This window comes from Lathyrus oleraceus, chromosome 7 (genome assembly GCF_024323335.1).
Source record: "Lathyrus oleraceus cultivar Zhongwan6 chromosome 7, CAAS_Psat_ZW6_1.0, whole genome shotgun sequence".
Classification (NCBI taxonomy): Eukaryota; Viridiplantae; Streptophyta; class Magnoliopsida; order Fabales; family Fabaceae; genus Lathyrus; species Lathyrus oleraceus.
The window spans coordinates 484,789,427-484,814,875 of NC_066585.1; the positions used below are offsets into that span (position 1 = coordinate 484,789,427).

Sequence of the window (25,449 nt, forward strand, 5' to 3'; positions counted from 1 at the left end):
GAAGAACAAAGATGTTTTTCTTGAGCGTGATATAATTTCAGTATAGTTTTGGCTAGTGATTTCTTGCTTACTGAAAGTTGATTTCTTCTCTTTATATAGGAGTTGAAGTAGTGTTGAAATAGAGTTGAAGTAGCGTTGAATCTGGTGGATATAAAGATGTAGTTACGCCATTCCATAAATAGCTTCTGCAGGAGACTTTTCTCTTAGAAGTGACTACTTACCACAAGTAGTATCTTCTCTCTTGGAAGAGGAGATTAACGTCTCTTTCTAATTGAGGAAATCCATTTGCAGAACTTTAACTTGGCTTAAACGTTACTTCATCATGATTAACAATTCTGATTAGAGTCTTTGTGTATCTGGAGAATCTTGCTTCTGATGTTATCTCTTGAGAGTTCAGATGGCGCTGATAACTTCCAGAGTTTACAGAAGGCATTTGTTCAGAATCAGAGCTTCTAGACTTTACTTCATGTTCAGATGCTTCTGATACTTTGCAGTTTTGTCCAGAGTCAGAGCTTCTTGAAACGAGATTCCACTTTAGATGCTTCTGATACTTGATAATTTGTATCTGATCTTGTTGTGCATCTGATGACATCATCAAATTTATTTCTTCTTTCTTTAGAACCCTGCACACTTAGAAACTTTTCGTTAGGGTGCCATTTTTGGTTTCATCCTTTGTTATCATCAAAATCAAGGAATCTGTTGTAGAACAATTTTTGTTCTTACATATACATATACACTCATATAATTTCATTATTGCACTTTGCGATTCATGGTTCGCTTTGATCCTCTGCTATGGTGGTTTTCCTTCTCCACATGCAGATTTGGTTTATCTGTCCTCTTTCAATTATAGACTGTCAACCCATTAAGCAGAAAGACTTTAACCTTTCTCTTTCCCCACTGAGATATTTCCTCATGGATGATCATTATTTCAGTTTCCTCCCCAGTTGATTATCTGGATGAGACCACTCCCCCTAAGTTATATCCTCATTGGGATGAGTCCTTTGATTTATCGTTTCTTTATAGATCTTACCTAGATAGATTCTTTTGGTCCCCTGAGAGTCTATTACCCAGTAATTGGTAATATTCTTCTCATGTTTGTTACTTTTGCCCAATACCCGGCAAAGGTAACCTTGTTCCCCCGGTGGATTCGTTTTCACGTCTCTCAGGAAGTATATCCTTGATGTGTTCATCCTAATCGATGACGGATATTTTATTCCCTTGTTTGAGTCTATCCTTGATATGTTCATCCTAACCGATGACGGATATTCTCTCCTCTTGGTATTCTACCCAGTAACCGGTAGTTGTAAATCTTGTTTTTCTCTCCTTTGCAGAGTTTATCCTTGATATGTTCATCCTAACTGATGACGAATACTCTCTTTTTGGTATTCTATCCAGTAACTGATAGATGTAATTCCTATTTTCCCCACTGAGTCTATCCTTGATATGTTCATCCTAACCGATGACGGATATTCTCTTTTTAGTATTCTATCCAGCATTCGATAGATGTAATTCCTACTTTTTCAGACAGTTTATCCTTGATATGTTCATCTTAATCAGTGACAGATATCCTCCCTAGAATCCCCAGGCAAGTCTATCCTTGATATGTTCATCCTAACCGATGACGAATTTTCTTTCCTTTGAGTCTATCCTTGATATGTTCACTTTAATCGGTAACGGATATTCTTTCCCCTGTGGTCTTCTGCCCAGTAACTGGTAGTTGTAAATCCTATTTTGGCTTTTCCCAGCAGTTTACTCTTACCAGTAAGCGGTTATGAATACACATCATGATTGCCTTCAGCGAGTCATCTTTGATATGTTTATCCTAACCGGTAACGGATGTCCTCTGTGTCAGATTTTTGTTATCTCCTTACCCAGTAAACGGTAATGGATAATATATTTCTGCTCCTCTTATGTTGAAGATCTTTTCTTCCCCAATCAAGTTTGAGTGTGTTTTCCCTTTGTGGAATCGTTGTTTCCTGCTTGGTTCGAGTATTTCAGCTTTGCTCTGATTTACCCGCTTCCCCTGCAGGTGTTCCTTTTGTTCCCCAGCTGAGTCTTTCCATCGATTCATTTTTGTGGAATCCCTCGAGTCCCCCAGTTGTTCTTAAGTCGTAGCCTGGCCTACGCACAACCCTTTTTCCCCAGAGTCTCTGTCTCCCCGGTGAAATTTCCCTTCGGAATGCATTATACTCTTGTGGACTTTCAATCTCTCCGGATTCTTTTCCTTTGTGGCAACATTTCCCTACAAAGATTATTTTAACATTCATTTCATATGCATCATGAGGTCTCTTAGGGACCAAAATTTGTTTCTGTCTGTTGTTATTTAATCCCATTCTACTGAGTTGATGCGAAGATTTTAAACTTCTTCTCCTCAGTTAGATTGTCCTTAAATAGGGGCAGCTGTAAGACCCCAACTTTGACCCTAAGATCCCTCATGATATCTCATCATATGCATTAGCATTGGGATCATACCTTGGCATCCTCCTTACCCCTCATTCATTGGTTTTGCATTGGGAGAGATCACCAAACATCATGTGATTGTATCATAATTTTTATTTTATCATCTTTACTAACCAAAATACCAAAAATATCTCTTTGTATAAACTAACTCTTTTGTAGGTATGGCATGTGCTCACCTTTGATCTATCAAGCTCACATCTAGGGTTTAAGACCCTCAAGGCAAGGATCTCAATCAAAAATTGGTTTACTATGGCTCTAAGCATCATATATGAATGCCCATGGTCTTCACATGTTATTTTGATCAATAAATCATCAAGATTTTGGAGTTGGTTTGCCTTGGAAACCCTAATTCATCTGGGTATCTTGTGTAACTTCTTCAACAAGCTTCTTCACCAATTGTTCAAATATTTCAAGGGATACTTCAAATTACATCATCTTGTACATATATGATCCTCCATGAGTCCCAAAAGTCAAGAGAATGGCAAGCTAGCAAGTTGGTTTGTGGTGGTTGACCAGAGGAATTCATCTAATCAAAACTGGGGTTCCCTAGACCCTATCTCCTACAATTTTTATCATATTAAAATGATCTCAAGAGGAATGTTACTCTAAATGACATTCCAAACAACTTTCTTGTTGAGGTCTAGAGCTACTTTTTCTTGGAAAGTCATTTTTTATGGTGAAAGATTATAGGTCATTTGGTCTAAACCCTAATTTGGAGGTCAACTTCCCAAGGCCATAACATGCTCAATTTTTATGATATGAAAGATTTCCAAGTTTCACAATCAAATTAAATATGTCTTCGTCAAATTTTATGTTTGGGGGAAGAGAAAATTCAACTTTTATAGGCATGTGATATGAGGATACATTATAGGTCATTTTGGACCAATGCCATTGAACAAGTGATTTTCCTCAACTTCAAAAATGTATAACTTCATCATATTAAATCCAAATGAGATCAACTTTGTGACCATTTTAAAGGACTTTGAGATAGTTACAACTTTGAAAGAGTAACTTTTCTCATTTGAAGCTCACATAAAAAGTTAGCCAAGGTTGAATAAGTGAACATATGGCTTGATACTTAGAATTTTTTTTTGACATGTTTGATTTTCCTAACTTCCACCTCATAATTCATTATGATCCAAGCTTCAAATGAAAAAGTGTTCAACACGAAACTTGTTCCTCTTTATCTAACCTTTCCAAAAAGTCCAATTTCATCCCATTTGGACACGATATGAGTGACATGCGCATGGCTTGAACATTGGATCATCATTTGGCATAAGTGAGCTTGAAACTTTCATGCACAATTGCATAGCTTTCCAACATGACTTCAGCATTGTTTGTACTCAATTATGGACCAGAAGGAGTGATTACATGGGCCTATCACACACCCATGCACTCATGCAATGTACATTGCTATTTTTAGAGCTTTGATTTCAAGTGTGCAAATATCAATCCATATGGCTATAAATAGAATCCCTTGCCATCAGAATTAAGGACCCTTCGTGCATGCTTTGATTCCCAACCTTCAAACCCTCACATTTCAAAGGATAACCTTGATAATTTCCATTGGAAATTGAGTTTGAATCTCAGTGTTTTGAGATTCAAAACTCCAAGAGTCTTGTGCCTTATGATCATTCCATTCCACTCCATCAATTGTCCAGAGCAAGATCAATAGCAAGCAAGAGCAAGATCGATTGAATACAGACTTGCAATGAAGGTATTTTCCAGAAATTTTCATCTCTTCGATTCTCACTCAATTCTCCATAATTCTTATTGGTTTTTGGTTGTTTGAAGTCCTACCAATGTAGGCAACAAGATTGAGTTGCTTTGAGGTCAAATCGAAGAAACTCAGATCATACACCTCAAAATTCAACTCCCTGTATCTTTCAATATACTTGGAGTTAGGAGAAATTGAGGCCAGATTCGAGCTCCTGAGCATTTTTACTTTAAATTCATGTCCTTATTTTTAATTTTGGTGATGGTTATGAGTGAACCAATCCGGTGAAGCTCACCGAAGAAGGAGACCGGAGCATTGGCTCCGGCGGTGTGCTGGCACTCATCTGGACCACGGGATCCTTTTCAAATGTTTTAATCTCGTGCCTTGGTTTTGCATACCATCCATACAGTGCTTTGACTTGACTCCACCATGGAACGGCGCACTAGCAGCCACTTGATCTGCCACCTCAATTAATGAGGCAGATCAAGTGGTCCACGTTTTTTTCCTATTTTCTGATTTTTATTTTATTTGGTTTATTTTCATTAATTCATATTAATTTTAATATTGATCCAAAAAATATAAGAGTTTCACCAAAAAAAATTAATAAATTCCTCTTTCATTTTCTGAATTAAAATTAATTTTTGGATCATTATTAATATTTTTCATGATTTAATTGTTTTTGTGATTATTTTTAAGTTTCCAAAATTAATGATTTTTTTTCTCCAAGGCCCTTTGCCCTTGTTTGACCTATGATAAATATCATGGCCATTTATTTGGTGTTTTGATGAGGATTTAGGATTTTGACCCCGACCATAATTTAATTTAATGCATTATTTAATTGATTTTAATTGTTAAAATGCAAAATAAGTTGTGTTGAGCTTTTGATATTGACTTGTTGAGTTTGACTTGTGTTGTTGGGCCTTGATCAAGGTTGATTTGACTTTGTTGAGTTAAAATCATTGGATTTAGGGGATTGATGAAATGTACATTTCATCTCCCAAAATGAATGAATGATTTTAATTCCATAAAAGTCCTCCTTTGACCAATTTGTGTTGATTCCATTTCCCCTCCCTCTTCATCTCAATCCGATTTTCTTCTCATTCATTTCATGGACCTATGATGTCTCTATATCCTAAGGCTAGTTGATTGCAAAATCAACATAAGTGTGGATGAGATTAGGTCCACCTCTTTTGCATATTCTTTTAAGTGTGGTATGTTTTAGGAGTATGGTTCATTATACCATATCTCTAACATGCATTAACACTAAAATTTCTATTGTCTGGCCTCAAATAGTTGTGACTTCTACATAAGTCCAATTACGATTGCTTAACATAGCGCTAAATTGTTGACACAAAAGGCAAAGCATTCTAGTAAGTGAGATTGTAAGTCTCCCCTCTTTCACGGTATTGTGTGGAAACTTGGCCTTTTTTCCTTCCTTTGGAAGATGTCTTGGTTCAAGTATCCATGCTTGTGAATAGTGGGTTGAGTGTTCTCCAAAGAATGACTTAAACAAAAGAAAAAGAAATACTAACTTCTAATCAACTAACAACTAACATTTAATTTCAAGTCATTTACTTTTATGCACTTTAATTTTAAGTCTTTATTCATTTGCCATTATTCATACCATTCAAATTGTTTACTTTAATGCCATTTTCACTTTGCTCATTTGAGCCTCATTTTGTGATTATATTGTGATTGTATATACTTGTTTGTTTTTGAGGTCTTTTGACCTTAATGTACATAATAACAACAAAAGCCCTACAAGACATCTGTGTGGACGGTTGGATTTGATCTGGGACATTGGACTTAGAATTAGGCAACACTCCCTATGCAAAAGGACTTGGCCAATGCCAACTTTCATGAAACCAAGTGCTTGTGATTTGAAACTTCATCTGATGCAAGTATTGTAATCCCATCTAAGTTCATCTGCTACATGGTCTTATTGAAGCTGTTACTTTGAACATGTGCCTAGTGCCTATCTTTGAGTTCATCTTATGCATGAGAGATTTTGAAGGAGATCATGAAGTTACTAAGCTTGGATGTGGCTATCTTTATTTGATGCCTTGCTCTTCATCTTGCTATTTGTGTATTGATATTGCTTGATTTAAAAGTCCAAGGGGAATTTGGGGTTTCTATATGACATTCTTGTCTATTCGATTGCATCCCATTGGTCAGATCTTTTCAACTCTTAACTTTTAAATTTTTTCTTAGGATTAGTCTCTTCATCTCTTCCCCACTTCTTTAATTTCAAATCTCTCCCTCCTTTTAAAATCTTCTTTACTTGTGTTATTTTTTTCCTAAACTTAGACCATATTGCAAATTAGAAACTTTGGCCTTATGCCACTGAATTTTTAAACTCTTTTCTTAATCAAATTTGTAAATGAACTTAACTATATTTGACTTAAAATTTCAAAAAGACAAAAAGAACTAACACTCATCCCAACCTTTTTAGGCCTTTTGTGCCTTTGTTAAACTTGTTTTTGTTAAAAATAATGCATCCACTTTGAAATTGTTACCACGAACTACGAGGTTTTGATCCCTCATTTTATTTTGGTACGTAGGCACAGGTCCGAAGGTCTTGTCAAACACAAAAATATAATCAATGAATTATTTTCTCATCCATCCACTCTATTTATTGCAAACATCATTTTGTACAAAAATACATATGCACACAAAAAAAGGCTCCCTAGGAGTACCTAGGAATCTTTGGGTGCTAACACCTCCCCTCTATGTAACCAACCCCCTTACGTGTAATCTCTGGCATTTTATTAGTTTTGATTTGAAAACTTCTTACTTCTGGGTTTTGTTCGTATGTTTCCCTTTTCCCTTGGAAACAATAAAAGTGCGGTGGCGACTCTGGTTTAATTGACGTATAGCTTATCCATTGCTTGATGGTCATGAATTTACCGTTACAGGTATGAGTACTTAGGTACCCATAGGATACGGGTATGGGTACGAATATTGGTGTCCACACGGGTATGGGCTCGGGTACGGGGATTTTTTTAAAACTGCGGGTTTGGGGACGAACACTATAGTACTCTGCCCAAATCCTGCCTATTGCCATCCCTAATTGGTTTCATGGAGATGTTTGAGTTTGTAGGAAGCGCTACCTATAGATTGATACAAGTTATCTAAGAGTAACTGACTATGCGAGGCTTTTCGACCTTCATGGAATTAGATTGCTAAAGGGGCATATTTTTTGGCTTTTTGTAAGGAACTGGAACAAAAGAAAACATAAGATAGTCAAAGAGTCAGAAAAGCTATATGTTCTTGGTCGGAGACATCTTCAGTCTTTTTCTAGTGATGGTAGGTGATGTAGTTTTTAAAGCTGGGAATTTCGAAGACAAACTCATTAACAATTTCTAGTGTGAGAGTTAAAGTTTCGCCTATAGGGTTAAGTCTCATGATGGTTGCTACATTGAATAATGCCAGTGTAAGAATTCCATATGGAAATTGGAATGTATTAGTCGAATCCTTCCAAAAGAAGATCGACGCGAGCAACATGGCTAGGTTATACCTAGGACAAGTTCTAGATAATTGGATGACATCAAAAATACCTAGGTTTTCCCATTATTTTTGTCTTTTGCCTTGGACTCTGTCGAGCCAAGCAATATACTCTTTGTTTTGAGCTGAGGAGCAGATCGGAAGACACATTTGGGTGTTTTCATGAAAGATAACTCTAGGGAGCATTATTCGAACGCATAAGGCATTGTAATAGAATAACATGGGAAAAAGTCTTTTACCTTCCCAGGTTATGACTTAGTCGTCGAAAATGGTCCTATGAGCGCTACAACTTTATCAGAGAGGATGAAAGGGATGAGTACTTGTTTCTTCCAAATAGTGGTTTTTTCTTTAGCCATTGGAGGTTCAGGTACGAAGTCTTTTCCATCGTTACCTTCAAATGTCAGAATCATGAACGCCAACAGGTTTTTGTTGGTGTGTGGTTTGGAAGATGAAGTGGTTGTTGCCATTGTTAAGTTTGAAAAACTTGATGTGAAAGGTTTTTTCTTTCTATATGTAAAATGCTAAAGCCATAGTGAAGAAGATGAGAAGAGAATACAAAGGAAGTATTTATAGAGTTGTTTTTCTTGTCAATGACGCACACTTGGCAGACGCATGTTTAGAGTGAAGCGCTTCATTTCTCAGGAAGTGGAAAAGCTTACAGAAGTGGAGAAGTTGGTGAAATCGTGCAAACCCATAATCTCATAGGAAATAGGAGTAATGATAGAATTCTGAGGAAATCTTTTGAAATTTACAATGTGCATTAAATATGTAATGATAACATTGACATCAGCAAGAAGGGTTAAACAATGTAAAAAATAAAATCAAAAATTCCACTTTTCTCCTTTTGATTAAAAGGAAAGTCGAAACATGGCATTTGGGGGGCAATTTGCTACCTCAAATTTTTGACACAAGAACTAATTATAAAGACGTGATAAGTTTTCTGGTTTGATGATAGGTTTATTTCCTGAATCAAAATGGGCAGATAATCCCATAGATATTTCGGCAAATTCGTCTCGTCGAAAGATGATGCCAACTTTGGTCGAATTTCTCAATGAGGCAGAGACCAAAGGTTTGGTTAGTTTTGAGACTGTGAATTCAGAGATTTCTGAACTTTTGTTTTCTCAACACAATCGAATGAGGTGTAGGTGGATAAGATCATACAGTCTGGAGGCACGTGGAAGCTTTTCAAATTTGGAGTCTGCACGGAGACGAAGACGTGACATATTTTGTTTAGTCGACCGTTGTAGACGGTTGACTTAGGACTAGTATATAAGTAAGCATTCACTTATGTTTTAGGGATTCCCAATTGTACATAAATTCAATAAAACTCAAAATATTCGTGTTTGTGAGAAAAGAGTCAAGAATCTACGTATATGCGTTACATTTTTTATAAATCAGAATCTTTATTTTTAGTTATTTTTTGCTTATAATTTGATTTCAATTATCTTTTATTGTCTTTTATATTTCGATTTCAGTGTCAAAAATATGTTTAAAGTGTTTAATTTTTAAACAATATCTCATGGGATCTTTTCGAGTTTAATATCTTAAGTAAAATCAAATTTATTTTTGTTTATTAAATTTCATAGTAAACATACTTTTATATATATATTGCATTAAGTAATGCCCGGTTGTCTTCTTGTGAAAGCCCAACAAGGCAAAGCTTGTATTATTTGCTTAATGTGATATTGATCGCTACTTGTTACAAAAGAAAATCAAAAGTTTTACCACAAAAATTAATTACTACTTTTTCTTATTTGAAAACTAACTAGATTTTTTTCGCTAGCACTAATTAAAACTTCTTTTGCACGAAGTTTAAAGAACCTTCTGTCTTATATATTTTATATAGAAGAATAATAGTGTAGTACTACAATTTATAGAATAGGCGACTATTGAAGCTGTTCTTGGAGCAACCTTATCTACCCATTACCCAAAAGAGCAATACTAGGTTGGATTAATGTATGTCCTTGAAGTAACTTCTTTTGAACAAGAAACTTCATTTTCATAAAGATTGACATTTAATTCGTGTAAAATGATCAATCAATTTGTATGCAGTTGGAAAGAAAAGATTTTGATTGGACTGGATAAGTAAAGGAACCAATAATATATAGATGTTGAGAAGGAACATAGGTATAGGAACATGAAGTGAAGTTGTCGAACCATATAACCGGGGATTCTTTTTGTTTGAAATAAAATTTGGGTTAGGAAGTTACGCTTTGCTTTTTATACATGGGCAAAAACAAAAGATGAAGTGTTGAAGTAACTTGAGTCTTAAGTTGATGGAATAGAAATGGGCTACATCCCATAGGCAATATCGCATAGTGTCGGTACTTTCATATGCAATTTCACTTTGTAGTTAATTTATTGGTGAACATGAATTTATATGACAAATTTTTATATAGTTCCTTTTACTTAATTTTATATTTCAATCTAACTATTTCGGACGAGTTATAGGCTCTAATAAGACTGTCTTAATTTGAAAGCTTAATCGAGAGTTTCATCCACTCAAGACTGACAAACATGTAAACCTCACTAAAGAGCCGCGCACGATGTTGAAATGTCACCAAATTTCCAATGTAAAATTTTATCAAATCTTGGAGAATTTTGAAACAATTATCATGAACAAGAATCAATCTTTCTAATTGATTACTCCTCTTATTTTTCACTCTTCACTCGAGTGAATCAACCACTCCTTGGTTGCAAGATGATTCTGCTGCACAAAAATTATTGAAGAAGAAAAGAAAAGAATGAATTGGGGAAGAAAAGTGAAATTAGGGTTTTTAGAGAAAAGGGGAAGGAGAATATTTCTGCATAGTTTCTCCCTACCTTCAAACTGAAGTTTATTCAATCTTTTTCTCTATGCAACTGCATTATTAGAATGATAAGGTACTCCCTATTTATAGACTTATATTGTGTGCACACCAAACAATCTCCAACTAACCTAACTAACTCAGCTAAAACAAACAATTAAAGTTAAGTTTAACTTTTTGTTGAAGACACACTTCTTCGACATTTCGACAACTTTATAATTTTTTACACACAGAGAATTTCGACAACAATAGGCTCTGTCGAAATGATGCTTTGACAAAAAAATTATACTTTTCAACACATCACATAATTCATTGTGTCTAAGCTATCTACATTCATCATTGCTCTTAGTCTTTTGAACACTTCGACATGCATGTCTTTCGTCATGATGTCTGCAATTTGATTCTCAACAGTGCAGTGTTCCAAGTTCAGCTTCCCATTTGCCAGTTGTTCTCGAAGATAATGGAACCTCATTTTGATGTGCTTGCTTCTTCCATGTGTTATCAGATTCTTCGCCGGATTGATAGCAGACATGTTATCGATCTTCATAGTAATTGCTCTATAATTCTTCCCTGTAACTTCTTCGATCAAATTCACCATCCATGTTGCTTGAGATGCATAGAGAGAAGTAACTATGTACTTTGCTTCACACGACAACATTGTTACTACTGGTTCTTTTCTTGAGCTTCAAGCAACTGGTGCACCACCTAGCATAAACACATAGTCAGTTGTAGATTTTCTATTCTCAGCATCACTACACCAACTTGAGTCAGTGTAACCCATTAACTTGCATTCTTTTCCTTCATCATATATAGGAAACAGAATGCCATAATCGAGAGTTCCTTTGAGATACCTTAATATCATTTTCGTCGTTGCTAGATGTGATACCTTTGGCTTCTGCAAGAATCTACTCACCATACATACATTGTACGTTAGATCAGGCATTTTGTGACAAAGGTATCTTAATGACCCAATAAGTCTTATGTACTGTGTTAGGTCGACATCGTCTTCTTTTGAATTTTTCAACAGTTGCAATCTTGGTTCAGCTGGTGTCAAAGTCGAATTGCAATCTTCCATCTCAAATATCTTGAGTATCTCGCCTGCATATCTTCTTTGATGCATCATCAAGCCTCTAGTGCTGTTGTAGAATTCAATGCCAATGAAGTATGAAATGTGTCCCAGATCAGAGATTTCGAAGTCCTTGCTAAGATCACCTTTGAAGTCTTCGATCTTTTTCTTCCAGCTACATGTTAGTAACAAGTCATCGACATACATACACGGTATAATAAATTCACTTTTTCTTCTTCTTACATATATTCCATGCTCAATTGTGCACTTCACAAATTCCTTCTCCCTTAGGAAATTATCTATCTTCTTATTCCAAGCTCTTAGAGCTTGCTTCTGTCCATGCAAAGCTTTATGCAGCCTGTATACCCTGCTTTCTTCTTCTCGTTTCAAAAACCCAACTGGTTGTGCAACATAAACCTCTTCATCCAAGGGCCATTCATGAATGAATATTTCAAATCCATCTGACACTTATGCCAGTTGTTCATGTTTGCTAAACCAACAACTAACTTGATTGTTTATCCTAGCAACAATTGTAAAAACTTCATCGAAGTCGATTCCTTCTTTCTGAAGAAATACTTTTGCCACAAGTCTTTCCCTGTGTCAAGTTACTTCTCCTTTGGGATTCAACTTCACCTGTATACCCACCTCACATCGATTTCCTTCTTGCCTTGAGGAAATTTGACAAGTGACCAAGTGTTTTTGACTTCGACGGACTTCAGCTCCTTATTCATTACTTTCATTCACTTCGAATCCTTCAATGCCTCAACAACATTGACTAGTTCGACATCTGCATAAAAAGCATAGCATACCAGCTCACCTTCATCATCGACCACATCATCTGATTTAATCACACATTCTCGCAACCTTGCAGGCATGTGTCTTGTTCTTTGAGGTCTACTTGTGCTAGCCTGACCTCTGACTTCTTCTTGTTGAACTTCTCTATCGACTTCACTTGTTGGTTCTTCACATAGGATTCTTACTGAATCCTCTTGACATTTTCAGTCCAATCTCATTCCTTAAACTCATCTATGATCACGCCCCTGCTGATCACTAGCTCGAAAAACTTGTATCCTTCAGTTGAATGATATCCTATTAGGATCATTTGACTTAACTTGTCATCAAGATTTCTTCTCAACAAATCAGCCACATGCCCAAATATATTCCACCATTTTGTTAGCACTCATTAGCGACTAGGTTACCTAAACCAAATCAACTTTGGCACCAGACAAAGAGGAAAAGCATAAGGGGAACCATACTCCTTCAGTAGCTTCTCCAAATATTTTACCTTTGCATCCAAAGCATAAGGGGAACCATACTCCTTCACCTCTTCTTACGCAAATTTCAAGAGCTTCATCGCCTCAACAAGTTCATTCACAAGACCGCCCCTTTCTGGAAGAACAAAGTTAAGTTTTTTTTTAGACATCCTTATCCTTCCAAATATTATCTGAAGTCAAGACCTCTAATTTTCCAGAGCCACTAATAGATAGCACGTGGCAGGTTGATGCAAATGGTAGGACAAAACTTCCATCACTTCTCGGTGGTTTGATTTAGCTAAATATGCAAAGTATTTATAATCATAATACATGAGGTTGGACTAGACATTCTTGGTCGTTCGAGGACCATTAGTGAGAAGGAAACACATTGGGTTCCCCCTATTTTTAACATCTAAAGGCACCCCCGTCTTGAGCTTCTTTGAGACCAGCACATCCTGAATAAGCCTTTTGTCTTTTTGCCATCTAGAAGAATCGTCATTGACCGTCCTCGATGAAGATCAGTCTGAAGCATAATTTCCCAGACTATCGTTAGATTTTCTATTCTAATCCTCGAAGGTTAGGGGACCATAGGTTTCTGTTCCTTCTGATCTGCCTCTTAGGGATTGATACTTTGACAACTCTGAACTCTGTTGTGTGCTTCTTGCTCGATCTCTTTTTGGGCTAAAAGTAATGAATAAGCTAAAGTTCCTCTCCTCAATGGATATTTTATGTCTTTCTTCCTTAATGGCTCTCCTCTACCAACGGCCAAGTTTCAATGCGCCACTTCTTTTTCTGCATGGTCTTACTGTCAGAAGGACCGACCTCATCCACAAAGCCTAAATCCTTATAGAATACGACAAAATTGACCTTTAAACTCTCTTTCTACTTAGACAAACCACAAAATTTGTAGGTATACATGCCAAGACCCTCTAAAATGGTGGTCCATTAGATACTTCAAAAACGTTTCTACACACTTCAGAACCATCTTGACATTTTGATGTAAAGAGGACATGAACCCCTTAAGGTAGTCTCTCTAATCCATATGATTCTCCGATATAATATATAAATTTTCATAGGCATCGCGACTGAAGGGGGGAGGGGGTAATCAAATAGTATATATCCTTAAATTTTTTGAATTTGTCAATAAAAACTACAAAAATCTTATTCCCTTGTGTAAAGGGAACATAGGCACATTGTATGTTTAAGAGGAGAAATAAGAGCTTTAGAGTGGGGACGTCGTTCGTGTATTCACACCAATACTAAAAGACTTTGACATAGGCCCAACTCACACGGTGCAATTGAGAATGGGTGATTCTTAAATGATAACGACCCTGGCCTCAAACTTGTTGAAAGAGACCATAAAACTCATTCCAAAGATCACTCGTGAAAGAGAAACTCGCATCCATTGAAATGGTTACAAAGTCTCTTGCTAGAAGCTACATTTGAAACCGCCAAGTCAGAGGAAGGCCCAACATTCAAATATGAAACCACCAAGTCAGAGGAAGGGCCAACATTCAAATATGCACTTTCTATCTGACACATCTCGCTAAAGATGGACGTCGTACCAAAAATATCTAGTTCGCTATGAAAATTGATATGTATCAGGGAGATCTTAAGCATAGTTTTAAATTGCGATTGCGCCTGCGAATGCGGTTGCGGTTGTGGGTGTTGCAATTGCGGTCATTGCGCTTGTTGCGATGCGTATTGCGGCCGTTGCGTGTGAATTTTTATAGATAGGTGCTTGAAATACAATGTTGAAAAACACTTAATGTTAATTTTTTTAATTACATATGAAATAAATTGAGTTTTAAGATTCTAATATATCGTTTTTTGATTAAAATATTTGATGAATTAAGATTAAAACTGTTTCATATGGTTCCTAATACATCTGAAGGTGTAATTTTAAAATAACACCGCAATTGCGCTCTACATTTGCAATATTACAGGTACAATTGCGGTTGCGGACCGCAATTTAAAACCACGATCTCAAGAGTCCTATGTCCGTTTCATATCATTTCATTCTCACATACAAAAAAATTTAATGTGAGTAGTGTAGGGTTAACAGGAGTCTATCAGTCAACTAAAGGAACAAATATGCCTTAATATAAATTTGGACCTTCTAAGAAGCCTTATATACATCTACACTCTCCAAGCTTGGTGTAGGAAGTTCACGGAAGGCGAAGCAACATCCTAGATATCAATCCTAAAGGGAGTGACTTTCTCTTCTTAAGCGACACACAGTTCACCTCGTACACCTTCAAACACGCCCCTACCGCCTTGTCTCCACAGAGTTTCAACAACTTTCACTAATCTCTAGTCTACAAAGTGAGGCCTCATGTCTAAAGGTGACACCTCCGGCACTTCTTGCTTTATCACTTCTATTAGTTAGCAGACATCACTTTTTCTTCATTACCCAACAAGTTTACAAAAGGAATGTTTTGGATTTCCTATCATGTCCATGACTAAGATAAATGGAATTAAGAAATTGAAAATGTAAAGAAACTATTACCTTGAACGTTTGCATTGTTCAAGAAAACCCAACCATTAAAGTTCAATAAATGTGGGCGGATAAAGATGAAGATGAAAATATATAACCAGGAAGATTGAAAGTATTGAAATCTAGAGAGATAGAATAAAAAGAGTTTTTAAATAACTTTTGACAAGACAAACTTTTTAAATGAATAATACTCAAATATTTAGTCCTAGTGGCATGTGATTCAATTAAAATAAACATTATCAATCTTTATACGGAATTAAAAATAAAAAATAAAAAGTTGAATGTATGAATAATTAGAAGAAACATTAAATCCCAATATTTATTAAGTAAAAATTAATGGCAGCAACTGCAATTAAATATTGCAAATGAAAACAGTAATTTTACACAATAAGGATCCAGAGTTATCTGTTCTCAAATTCTCCACCTTTTATTTGCTCTTTGTTCTTACCCATTTCAATCTACTAAAACCTAGACAAAATAAAAATTTCGACAAATTTCTATATTTTCAGAGGCTACAAAAGGTATTATTTTATAGATGGACTTCATGCATGAAAGAATGAGGAAGTAAAATATAGTAATACCCTAAATAACATAAACCCATATCATTGAATGATAACAAAATGTGGAACACAAAGTTGCACGTTTGTACTTTCAGCCAGAAACATTAAACAACATCGAAACTAACCTAAGAACCTTGTCCTGCAGAATTATTAAAAAAGTCAAAGAAGGGTTGATTCTGTTGATTGATAACATGATGAGGAGAACCAGAATTTGTATCAGTGGAACTATCAGCGGAAACGGAAACAATAGAAGACACCTGGTCAGTTGTTTTCCCTTCCAATATGCCAGTTGGATGCACAGGAAACAGATCCAACGTTTCATATTCCGATATTCTCTTTTGCATGCTGTTTTCATATACCATTGGATTATTGCAGACATTTGACATAACTTTTTCACCTTGGTTCCTTCTATAACCTACCGCAGGTAGAAGCAGTTTTGGATTTTGAGTGTAATAACTGAATTCATGACTGTGTTGCTGTGGTACACAATATGGTGCACAGATAGCTGAAAACCAGAAAAAAAATATACTATCATTTACAGTACCAAAAAGTGCTTTGTCTGATTAAAAAGTAGTTTCTTCAACAAAAAAACTAAAAGTAAATATAATGTAAACAACAAAAGAAGAGAACTCACGATTGGGACAGATTGGTGAAGGAAAAATGGGTTGAGGTCTATGAAGAAAGCGATTGAAATAAGCAATATTTTCTTGCTTCTGCTTCTGTCTCTGTCTAGCTTTGTGATTCTGAAACCAGTAAAAGACATTCTTTCCTTCGATGTGACCATACGCTCTAAGCCTAGCGGTTATCTGTTGTATTTCATCAGCACTCGGAGTTTTTATTCCTTGCTTATACAAATTCTCCAAAACACTTATTTGTTCTTTCGTTGGATTCCATCGTGAACTAGATGAAATAGTGTTGTTATTATTATTATTTCCATTCGACGCTTCTTCAATAATCTCGTTATTCTGATCACTCTCACTCTCCATCTTTGAACTTGTTCACTCAGTGTTGAAAACCAGAATAACGTTTCCAATGTTTTCTCAACTCTAAAGCAGGCACACTCTTTTATAGAGTGATACTCATAAATAACGAAGTTGGTTGAGATTGGTTGAGAGTTGAGATTTGAGAATGAGAGAGGGTTTGATTATTAATGAAAAAATTTAACATGCGTATTGTTTTTGGTGCACAACATTTGTGAAAACATGGAGGTTGAGAGAGAGGCTTAGGTTTCTTCGTCTTTGTTATTGTTATTGTTAGTAGAATATTTAGGATAAGAAAACAATGATAATTCCCCAAATGGCCCTCTCTTTTCATCTTCCTCTTTTTGCGTATAGGTATATACATAGAGAGTGTTTAACGTTGTCTTGGGAATGAAAGAGAAGGGATAGAAGGGTATAAAGGTAATTAAAATTAAAAAAAGACAGACGGTTGGGTTGTAAGGAATAGGTGAAGGCTAGGTATTGGGAATTGAAGTGAGAAGAGATAGGCTCAGATAGTATTAGTATGAAGTTAAGAAAGTTGAAAATTGAAATTAAGTTGAAACGTCTAGCTATATAGTATAGCTAGGGCTCTATAACACAAAGGTAACTGTGAAGTCCAACGTAAACACAAGGTGGACATTGCATTACATGGATCATTATGTAGATTTAAGGTTTGTTTGGGACTGTGTGTTGAATGTTCACGGTTTTATTGGGCTGGTAGGTGAGAGGGCCAACCAGAACCATATCCTTAAACTGTGGTTTACTATGTCATGCATGATTTACGTATAGGATACTACATTGAATGGTCATGGAGTATTTGAATAGGTAAAGGATAATGTAGCTTGAAATATTTTATTTCACCGTAAAAGGTGATTACTGTATAGTCACCGAATTGCTTTTCATTACAATATTTTTTCTTAAAAGTAGAAGAACCATGAATGTAGTAGTTTAAATGGAGTCATTATTTTCTTGCTCACATTCTTTCATTAATCAACGGTCTCTATCAGCACAATCAATTTAAAACACATGAATTCATAAGAATAATAATAATATGTAATACTTAATATTAATAATTATAATAATAAATAGTAGTAATGTTTCCACTACTCAACCATTGATATAAATGTAATATGCAACAAGTAATAAAAATGTGACCTTTTTTTAAAAAAGTTCATTCTCCACCTCTCATCTCTCATCTCTCATCACACCAACATGTTAATTGAAAATAATTTGATTAACAATTTTGAACTTATTGTGTTATTGTAGAGTAATGCACCCAAAAAAAAAGTAAGGTATTGAAAACTTAAAATGGATTAATTTATCTATTCATGATATGGTATGCGGGAATGAATTAATACAATTTATTGTACAAGATGAATTTATTCAAAATGTTTAGAATAAGATATAGTAGTACATTTATATCATTAAAATATTATTTCAAATATAGGGGTAATATAACTCAATTGATAGGTGTGTGAATGGACATCAAATAAATGAGCACATATTCAAATCTACCATATTTCACTTGTTTACTTTTTAATGTATTTTTAGATAAATAAAATTGCATTAAAAAAATATAAAGGATACACACAAAAAAAAGTATAAAGGATCTCAAACTAACACATATTCAAATCTACGATATTTCACTTATTTACTTTTTAAAGTATTTTTAGATAAATAAAATTACATTAAAAAAATATAAAAGATATACACACAAAAAAAAGTATAAAGGTTCTCAAACTAAAAACTTCTAAGAATGAAAACAAAAACCCCTTTGATTGAAAACAAGAATCTGGATTTGATTCTCATTCCCCCTACTATTGATTTAGAGACTTCTTGAATTTAACTTGATACCAAGAAAATTAAAATCGAATCTGACCGGGAGCCAAACACTTATATGGTTCTAATAAAATGCTATGCATAAAAACTGATGTATTAACTAGAAAAACGAATAAAAACTAGTAAAAATCAGTAAAATTGACGGTCAAACAATCAAAAGTTGTTTAACACTTTTTTAAAAATTAAAAAATTTAAAACTAGTTTATGAGTTAAAGCATTGAGGAGGCATTAAGTCAGGATATGTGTTTATCTCGAAAATTGGTAAACAACGTTGATCTTTCAAATTTTTAAATTTGATTGCTCACATGATCGATCAGATTGATCCTAAGACATGTGCTAAGTGTTTTGTAAATGTGGTAGTAACAAATAATCAAGACTAAACGTCAGATCAGAGTTTGAAAGAAAACTAAGGACAAATGGTGACTTGAACCAAAATGATCTTAAATCGGCGTTTAAAACTAATAAAGAAAAATGAAGTAAACAATAGGAATTATAAAGGATGTAAAATGATAAGGTAAAGATTGCGAGTAACGGAATCTTAAGACCGTAAAATAAATGTTGAATGTAGGGAAAAAAGCGAAAAGATCCTAAAATTGCAAATGACAAAGTAAAAGTAACGTGTTTGAAAGAAAGAAGTAAGGAAGTATGTTTCTGGAAAAAAAAGTAAAGACAAATTTATATTGCTTTGAAATAACTAACAATGGTGTAGACAACGTACATTCTGCGTTTTACAATTCTTCTTCACACGAATACTTAGTAAATTTGCAGATTTTTGTACACAATTTGACACACACTTTTCTAACACTAAAACCCTATATTTATACTGGACCAAAATAACCGCTTTGATGGTCATTCAATCACGTCGATACACGTGGCGCCCTGCATGCACGCATTCATTCACCCTGCTCCATGTGTGTTCTTACGGTTTTTGACGAATGTGAAATTCCCTCCTTTATTTAAATTTTGAATCTTTGATCGAAAAATGTTTTTAACCGCTTCTCTAAAGAACTGCTCCGAAGTTTCAGTTGTAAGTTTGATCTTTATCCAACTAGCCAAACCGACTCACCTTCAGCTGGTCGAATACTACTTCTTGGTCGAAACCAGCTGTGCATACTTTCCAATTTTGGTAATTCAGGATGGGCGTCGAAAATATGAGCTAACAATATGAATCGAACAAACTAATATTAACATATAACCATGACTTTGTAGGAAAATAATATTCTGTTGTGGGAATGATCATATTTTGTACTATCAACAATATTATTAATGTAATTTCTAATTCCTCTTATATGCTTGAATTTATTTCTTTATGGCGTTTTAGATTAACACATGTTAGTGTTAGTACTATAAATAGACTAATTAAATTTGGATTTATCTCATGTAATATTCATGATTTTGAAAAATGTGAAATATGTGTTAAATAAAAAATGATTAAGAAATATTTCAAAAGCGTTGAAAGAAAATCAAATTTGCTTGATCATGTACATTCTGCTTTGTGTGAATTTAATAGCATGTTAACCCGTGGGAAAACCAGTATTTCATAAACTTTATCGATGATTGCTCTAGGTTCACACTGTATACCTCTTAAAACATAAAGATGATGTCTTTAATGTCTATAAAAGTTGTAAAGCGGAAGTAGAAAGGCATTTAAGTAGAAGTATCAAAGCCCTTATGAGTGATAGGGACGATAAATACTTTTTTACAAAATTTAATGCATATTATGAAGAATATGGCATTATACATGAATGTTTGAAACCTCGTACACCACAACAAAGTGCTCTAGCCGAGAGAAATAATAGAACATATCAAGAAACGATAAATTATATGTTAATGCATTATGAATTGTCATTTAATTTTTGGGGTGAATCATTACTATTTGCATGTCATATAATGAATAGAATTCATTTGAAGACAACTAATATTTCTCCATATGAGATTGGAAAAGTAGATTGCCAAATATGGTTTACTTTAAATTGTGGGGGTGTGTAGCATATTACAAAAACATGGGTCTTAAAAGAACAAAATTGGGTCCTCGAGGGATCGGATATGCTTTCATATGATATGCACCCAACAACAAAGCATATAGACTTTTAAATCTGGAGTCTAATGTAATTATGGAATCCCGGAATATGGAATTCTTTGAAAACCTTATCGCAAAGGATAAGGAAACTGAGATTCTCACTAATGAAGAATCTCGTGATCAAGATTCTCCGTGGATTGTTGAAATATAACCTTAGTCAAAGACATTATATTGAGAAAATGTTAGATAAGTTCAAACACCTATACTTTAAGGAAGTAAACACTTCATTCGATCATAGTTTCAAAATTCAAAAGAACAATGGAAGACTTGTGGCCTAGTTGGAATATGTAAGTGCAATTGGATGTCTAATCTATTTAATGCAATGCACCAGACCTGACATAACATTTACAGTTAGTAAAATGAGTAGATTTACTAGCAATCAAAATGATGAAAATTGGAAGGCAATAACTATGATTTTCGATTATCTTTTAAAAATAAAAAGATTTAGCCTTCATTATGGTAGGTTTCTTGCCATAATAGAAGGATATACCAATGCGAGTTGGATATCGAGTGTTGGAGATCATAAATCTACAACTGGGTAGATATTTACATTAGTTAGAGGTTTAATTTCTTGGAATAGCAAGAAATAAATATGCATTACTCTTTAGACCATGGAATTGGAGTTTGTGGCTCATGCTTCTGTTGGTCAAGAAGCTGAATGGTTGAGGGACCTTATGTTGGAAGTTCAATTGGATAAAGACAATATCTCAAAAGTGTTGATACATTGTCATATTCAGGCCACCCTTGCTAGAGCATTTAGTGAAGTATGCAATGGAAAGTCAATAAAGTATATACGAATCATTTCATTGAAGTATATATGAATAAGCCATAATTTAGCTTATCCATTTACTAAGCCACTAGCTAGAGGCTTGGTAAAGAATACCTCGAGAGGTGTGGGATTGGAACTCCTTAAATAAGGGTTTCAGCAATGGTAGCATTATAGTCTGAAGTTAAGAAAACCTTAACTTAAGATTAATTAGGTAAGAGCAAGTCATTGATTTAGATGTTTCTGCAACATTATGTGATAATGTTGACTATTGCATATTGAGGGTTGAGTTTTCAAACTTTTAATGAATTTCAATGTCGAGAATATGTATCTCAAGAAAAATAGATACAATATGAACTTCACCTATGTGAATTTTGAGATGTGTCGTCTCAAAGTGAGATTTAGAGTTTCTCTCGTGAAAATTTTACGAAACAAGAAAAGCATATAGCCATAAATAGTGCTAGGAGAGAGATGTAAGAGAATAACCATTAAAGAGTGTGTATAAGGTAATGTCGGTCTAATCACAAGGGATAATGGGTCAAAGTATTGCTACTTAACATTTCGATTAGACTATGTGTTTTCCTTACTGAGGTTAAGTTCAAATTGAAGGAAACTTAAGTGTATTAACATTATTTGTTTCTATTTTTATGGAATTGGTCTTGTCATTATTAGAACAAGTGAGAAATTATTGTAATTTATGAATAAGATATATCCATGCGTGTGTTTCAATATGACGAGAAAAGTACAAGTGAGTAGATGTCAATAAATGCATGGGAAATAATCTCACATAGGAAGTGGTACTCATATTGAAAGTCTTTACAAAGAGTTATATTCATTAACTCAACAAAAGAGCTTAAGAGGATAAAGTGTCACATGGACAATTGTGGTGGTCCCAAGCATAATGCCACATGTCTCCTCCATACACCCCCCCTCACTAGTGTTGCCACCGGAGACACCAACTCCGACTCCAAGATTGGGTATAAGGGAATGGGCATAAAGGCACTAGTGGTGGCTTGTAGGCGAAAATTGAGCATGACGCATAAGAGAAATCAGGCTACTCACGAAATTATACAGTGGCACCAGTGGCACTCAGGCAGTTGGCCTTCGAACGACATGTGGCGACAGTAGGCAACACTTAGTGAAGTGTTGCGGAATGAAAATAGGCAACACTTGAAAAGTGTTGTTGTTGGAGAAACAATACAACTTTAAGTAAAAGTGTTGTTGAATGGGTCTTGTTTCATCAAGAGTCACAACCTTATTAAACAACACTAACATGGCCTATAACGGGTGGACGTGACATTTATGGAGGTACTTTGTCACTCCTTAAACGCATATACACATGACCATTGGGAATAACTCATACAGAGAACCAAACAAAACAAAAATTGCAACCAAGTATAGTTTTCTAATAAAAAAATTCTAAACAATTTTCGCACAAATGTCCTATTAGGCGTGCCAGTTTGTTTACTGTAATTTTTGGAACACAAGCGCTAGTCTTAAAAATTGTTACTTGCAGGATCGACTATTGAATCTTATTACATATTGTGCATAAATTCTACAAGTGGTTTTTGAATGTTCATAAGTTCGAATAATAAACTGTAAATTAAGTAAAGTTACCGACTGGGTCGGAGACAAGAATTGGAGTAAAATAAATGTAAAAACAAAGAAAGCAAAGTAGATGTTCAGGAAATTATGTAAATGGTTTCAATTAAATGAATAAAAGATGGTGTACAAGATCATACATTGCCTCACAAAATTGTTTCTCTCTTTAACGCGGGTACTTTAATTTCTATAGAGTTTTTGTATAGGATTTGTCACCCCCAATCCCTACGCAAAGACTATCTATATATACTAGTGAAAATATAATTGTTTTTGACAGTTGTGACTCACATGCTTAACATGTACCCTTCTACGTGGTCTTGGGGGCTAATGGATGACTCCAACATGTCTTTAATGTCTATATATCTTTTACTGGTAGCTACTTAATCTTATCCTTTTGTAAGTGGTCGTAGTCGAAGTCATCCATCCTTCAACGTTTGCCAAAATAGGCTAAGTCCTACAATTGTGAAAACAAACATGTCGAAGTTGACCAAACATTTGGTCGAACAAAGCATCACTAAGAAACTTCAAACATGGTCATATCTCTTCTCGACATTAACTTTTCTTCGTCGAACTTGGCTATCACATGAAAAATGGAATGCCATTAAATTTATTTTTCTTTTTAAACGTAAAATTAAGTACATTAACCAACAATTAATTATTATTTTGATAAAGATAAAGTTAAATCTTATAAATTTAGTATCATTAAAAGTTTAAAAAATACTATATTTAATAACATATACAAATATGTTAAAATATATGTTAGTATTATAAGATATTATATATTAAAATAATTAAAAGTTATATTTCATTAATTCCCGTCAGATCCTGGTTCAATCCGGTCAAACCTTCAAACTTAAAAATCCTTAGTTTAATAGTCGGTTTAATTTTAATTACCTTGATTTAAAAATCTCTCTCTCTCTCTCTCTCTCTCTCTCTCTCTCTCTCTCTCTCTCTCTCTCTCTCTCTCTATATATATATATATATATATATATATATATATATATATATATATATATATATGAGTTCTTATTGGATGATGATATTTGCATATACATTAAATTTTTTATTTAAAAAGTAAGTTTTAATATTTTAAAGAGTCTTTAATAGATACAGGTTCGACAAGTCGTTATTAATTTAATAAAGACAGGCTCCCGAGATTGTTCCTGTACGGGTTATGTTTTGACACATTAATATATAATGACTCTCGCCAACGGATATCTAGGCTCTTCCATCAATGAAGAACGTAGCGAAATGCGATACTTGGTGTGAATTGCAGAATCCCGTGAACCACCGAGTCTTTGAACGCAAGTTGCGCCCAATGCCATTAGGTTGAGGGCACGTCTGCCTGGGTGTCACATATTGAAGCCTCCTGCCAATTTCCTTTTGATAGGTATTGTGCAGGGTGGATGTTGGCCTCCCGTGAGCTCTCTTTCGTCTCATGGTTGGTTGAAAATTGAGACCTTGGTAGGGTGTGCCATGATAAATGGTGGTTGTGTGACCCACGAGACCAATCATGTGTTGCTGCTCTATTGAATTTGGGCTCTTTTATCCATTTGCGTTTCTAAATGCTCGTGATGAGACCTCAGGTCAGGCGGGGCTACCCGCTGAATTTAAGCATATCAATAAGCGGAGGAAAAGAAACTATATGACAGTTAATCAATGAAATTGTAAACATAAAAAAAATTGCAGCAGTACACATTAGTGTCTATTAGTATTTGAATTATGTGCCTTAACTAAAATGATAGAACACATTTATCACCAAACAAGTCTTCTTACATTAAAGAAAGACCACTCAGCTAGATGAACTGATGTATGTAAAAAGGAGGCACATCAGCTGAATTAACTCCTACCATTCGGCCAGATGAACTGATGTATATAAAAAAGAAGAAAAATGTCTCTAGAGAAGGGTGAGGCTATTGTTAGCACGGTTGAAGGAAGGTTATGATCCAACTTCAACTGTGAGTTAAAATACACATAATGGATCTCTAATATAATATTGTTTAAGAAAGCTTCTAGAAAGTGGAGGATATGTATCAACTATACTGGCCTCAGCCGAGCACGTCCAAAAGGCTCATATTCGCTGCCTAAAATAGACAAACTAGTAAACAACTCAGTTGAATACAAGCTCTTATCATTCTTGGGCTCTACTTTGGATACAACCAGATATTTATGTTTGGACCTTATAGGAGGAAAACGCTATTCATGACCAAGTAAGTCAACCATAAATACAATGTGATTCCCATTAGATTAGAGAACCTGAACGCAACATACAAAAGGATGATGCATAATGCCTTTTAGGAAGAGATAAATAAAACACT

The 25,449-nt window shown here is 34.7% G+C and overlaps 2 protein-coding genes and 1 non-coding gene across 3 annotated transcripts; 1 reads left to right on the forward strand and 2 right to left on the reverse strand.

The window, feature by feature from the left end:
* Window positions 1–11,173: 11,173 nt before the first annotated feature.
* Window positions 11,174–12,429, reverse strand: LOC127104469 (uncharacterized mitochondrial protein AtMg00810-like). The gene is made up of 2 exons (XM_051041646.1): window positions 12,299–12,429; window positions 11,174–11,729 (listed from the first exon to the last, which is right to left on the reverse strand). Exons 1-2 carry the CDS (start codon window positions 12,427–12,429, stop codon window positions 11,174–11,176), a joined length of 687 nt encoding a protein of 228 aa, XP_050897603.1.
* A 3,397-nt stretch (window positions 12,430–15,826) lies between these two features.
* Window positions 15,827–17,060, reverse strand: LOC127106329 (WUSCHEL-related homeobox 2). The gene is made up of 2 exons (XM_051043637.1): window positions 16,499–17,060; window positions 15,827–16,369 (listed from the first exon to the last, which is right to left on the reverse strand). The coding sequence occupies exons 1-2, from the start codon at window positions 16,848–16,850 to the stop codon at window positions 15,990–15,992; spliced, it is 732 nt and encodes a 243-aa protein (XP_050899594.1). The 5' UTR covers window positions 16,851–17,060; the 3' UTR covers window positions 15,827–15,989.
* A 7,270-nt stretch (window positions 17,061–24,330) lies between these two features.
* Window positions 24,331–24,486, forward strand: LOC127108840 (5.8S ribosomal RNA). The gene has a single exon (XR_007796349.1). It is a non-coding gene; the product is annotated as a 5.8S ribosomal RNA (ribosomal RNA).
* Window positions 24,487–25,449: the final 963 nt, after the last annotated feature.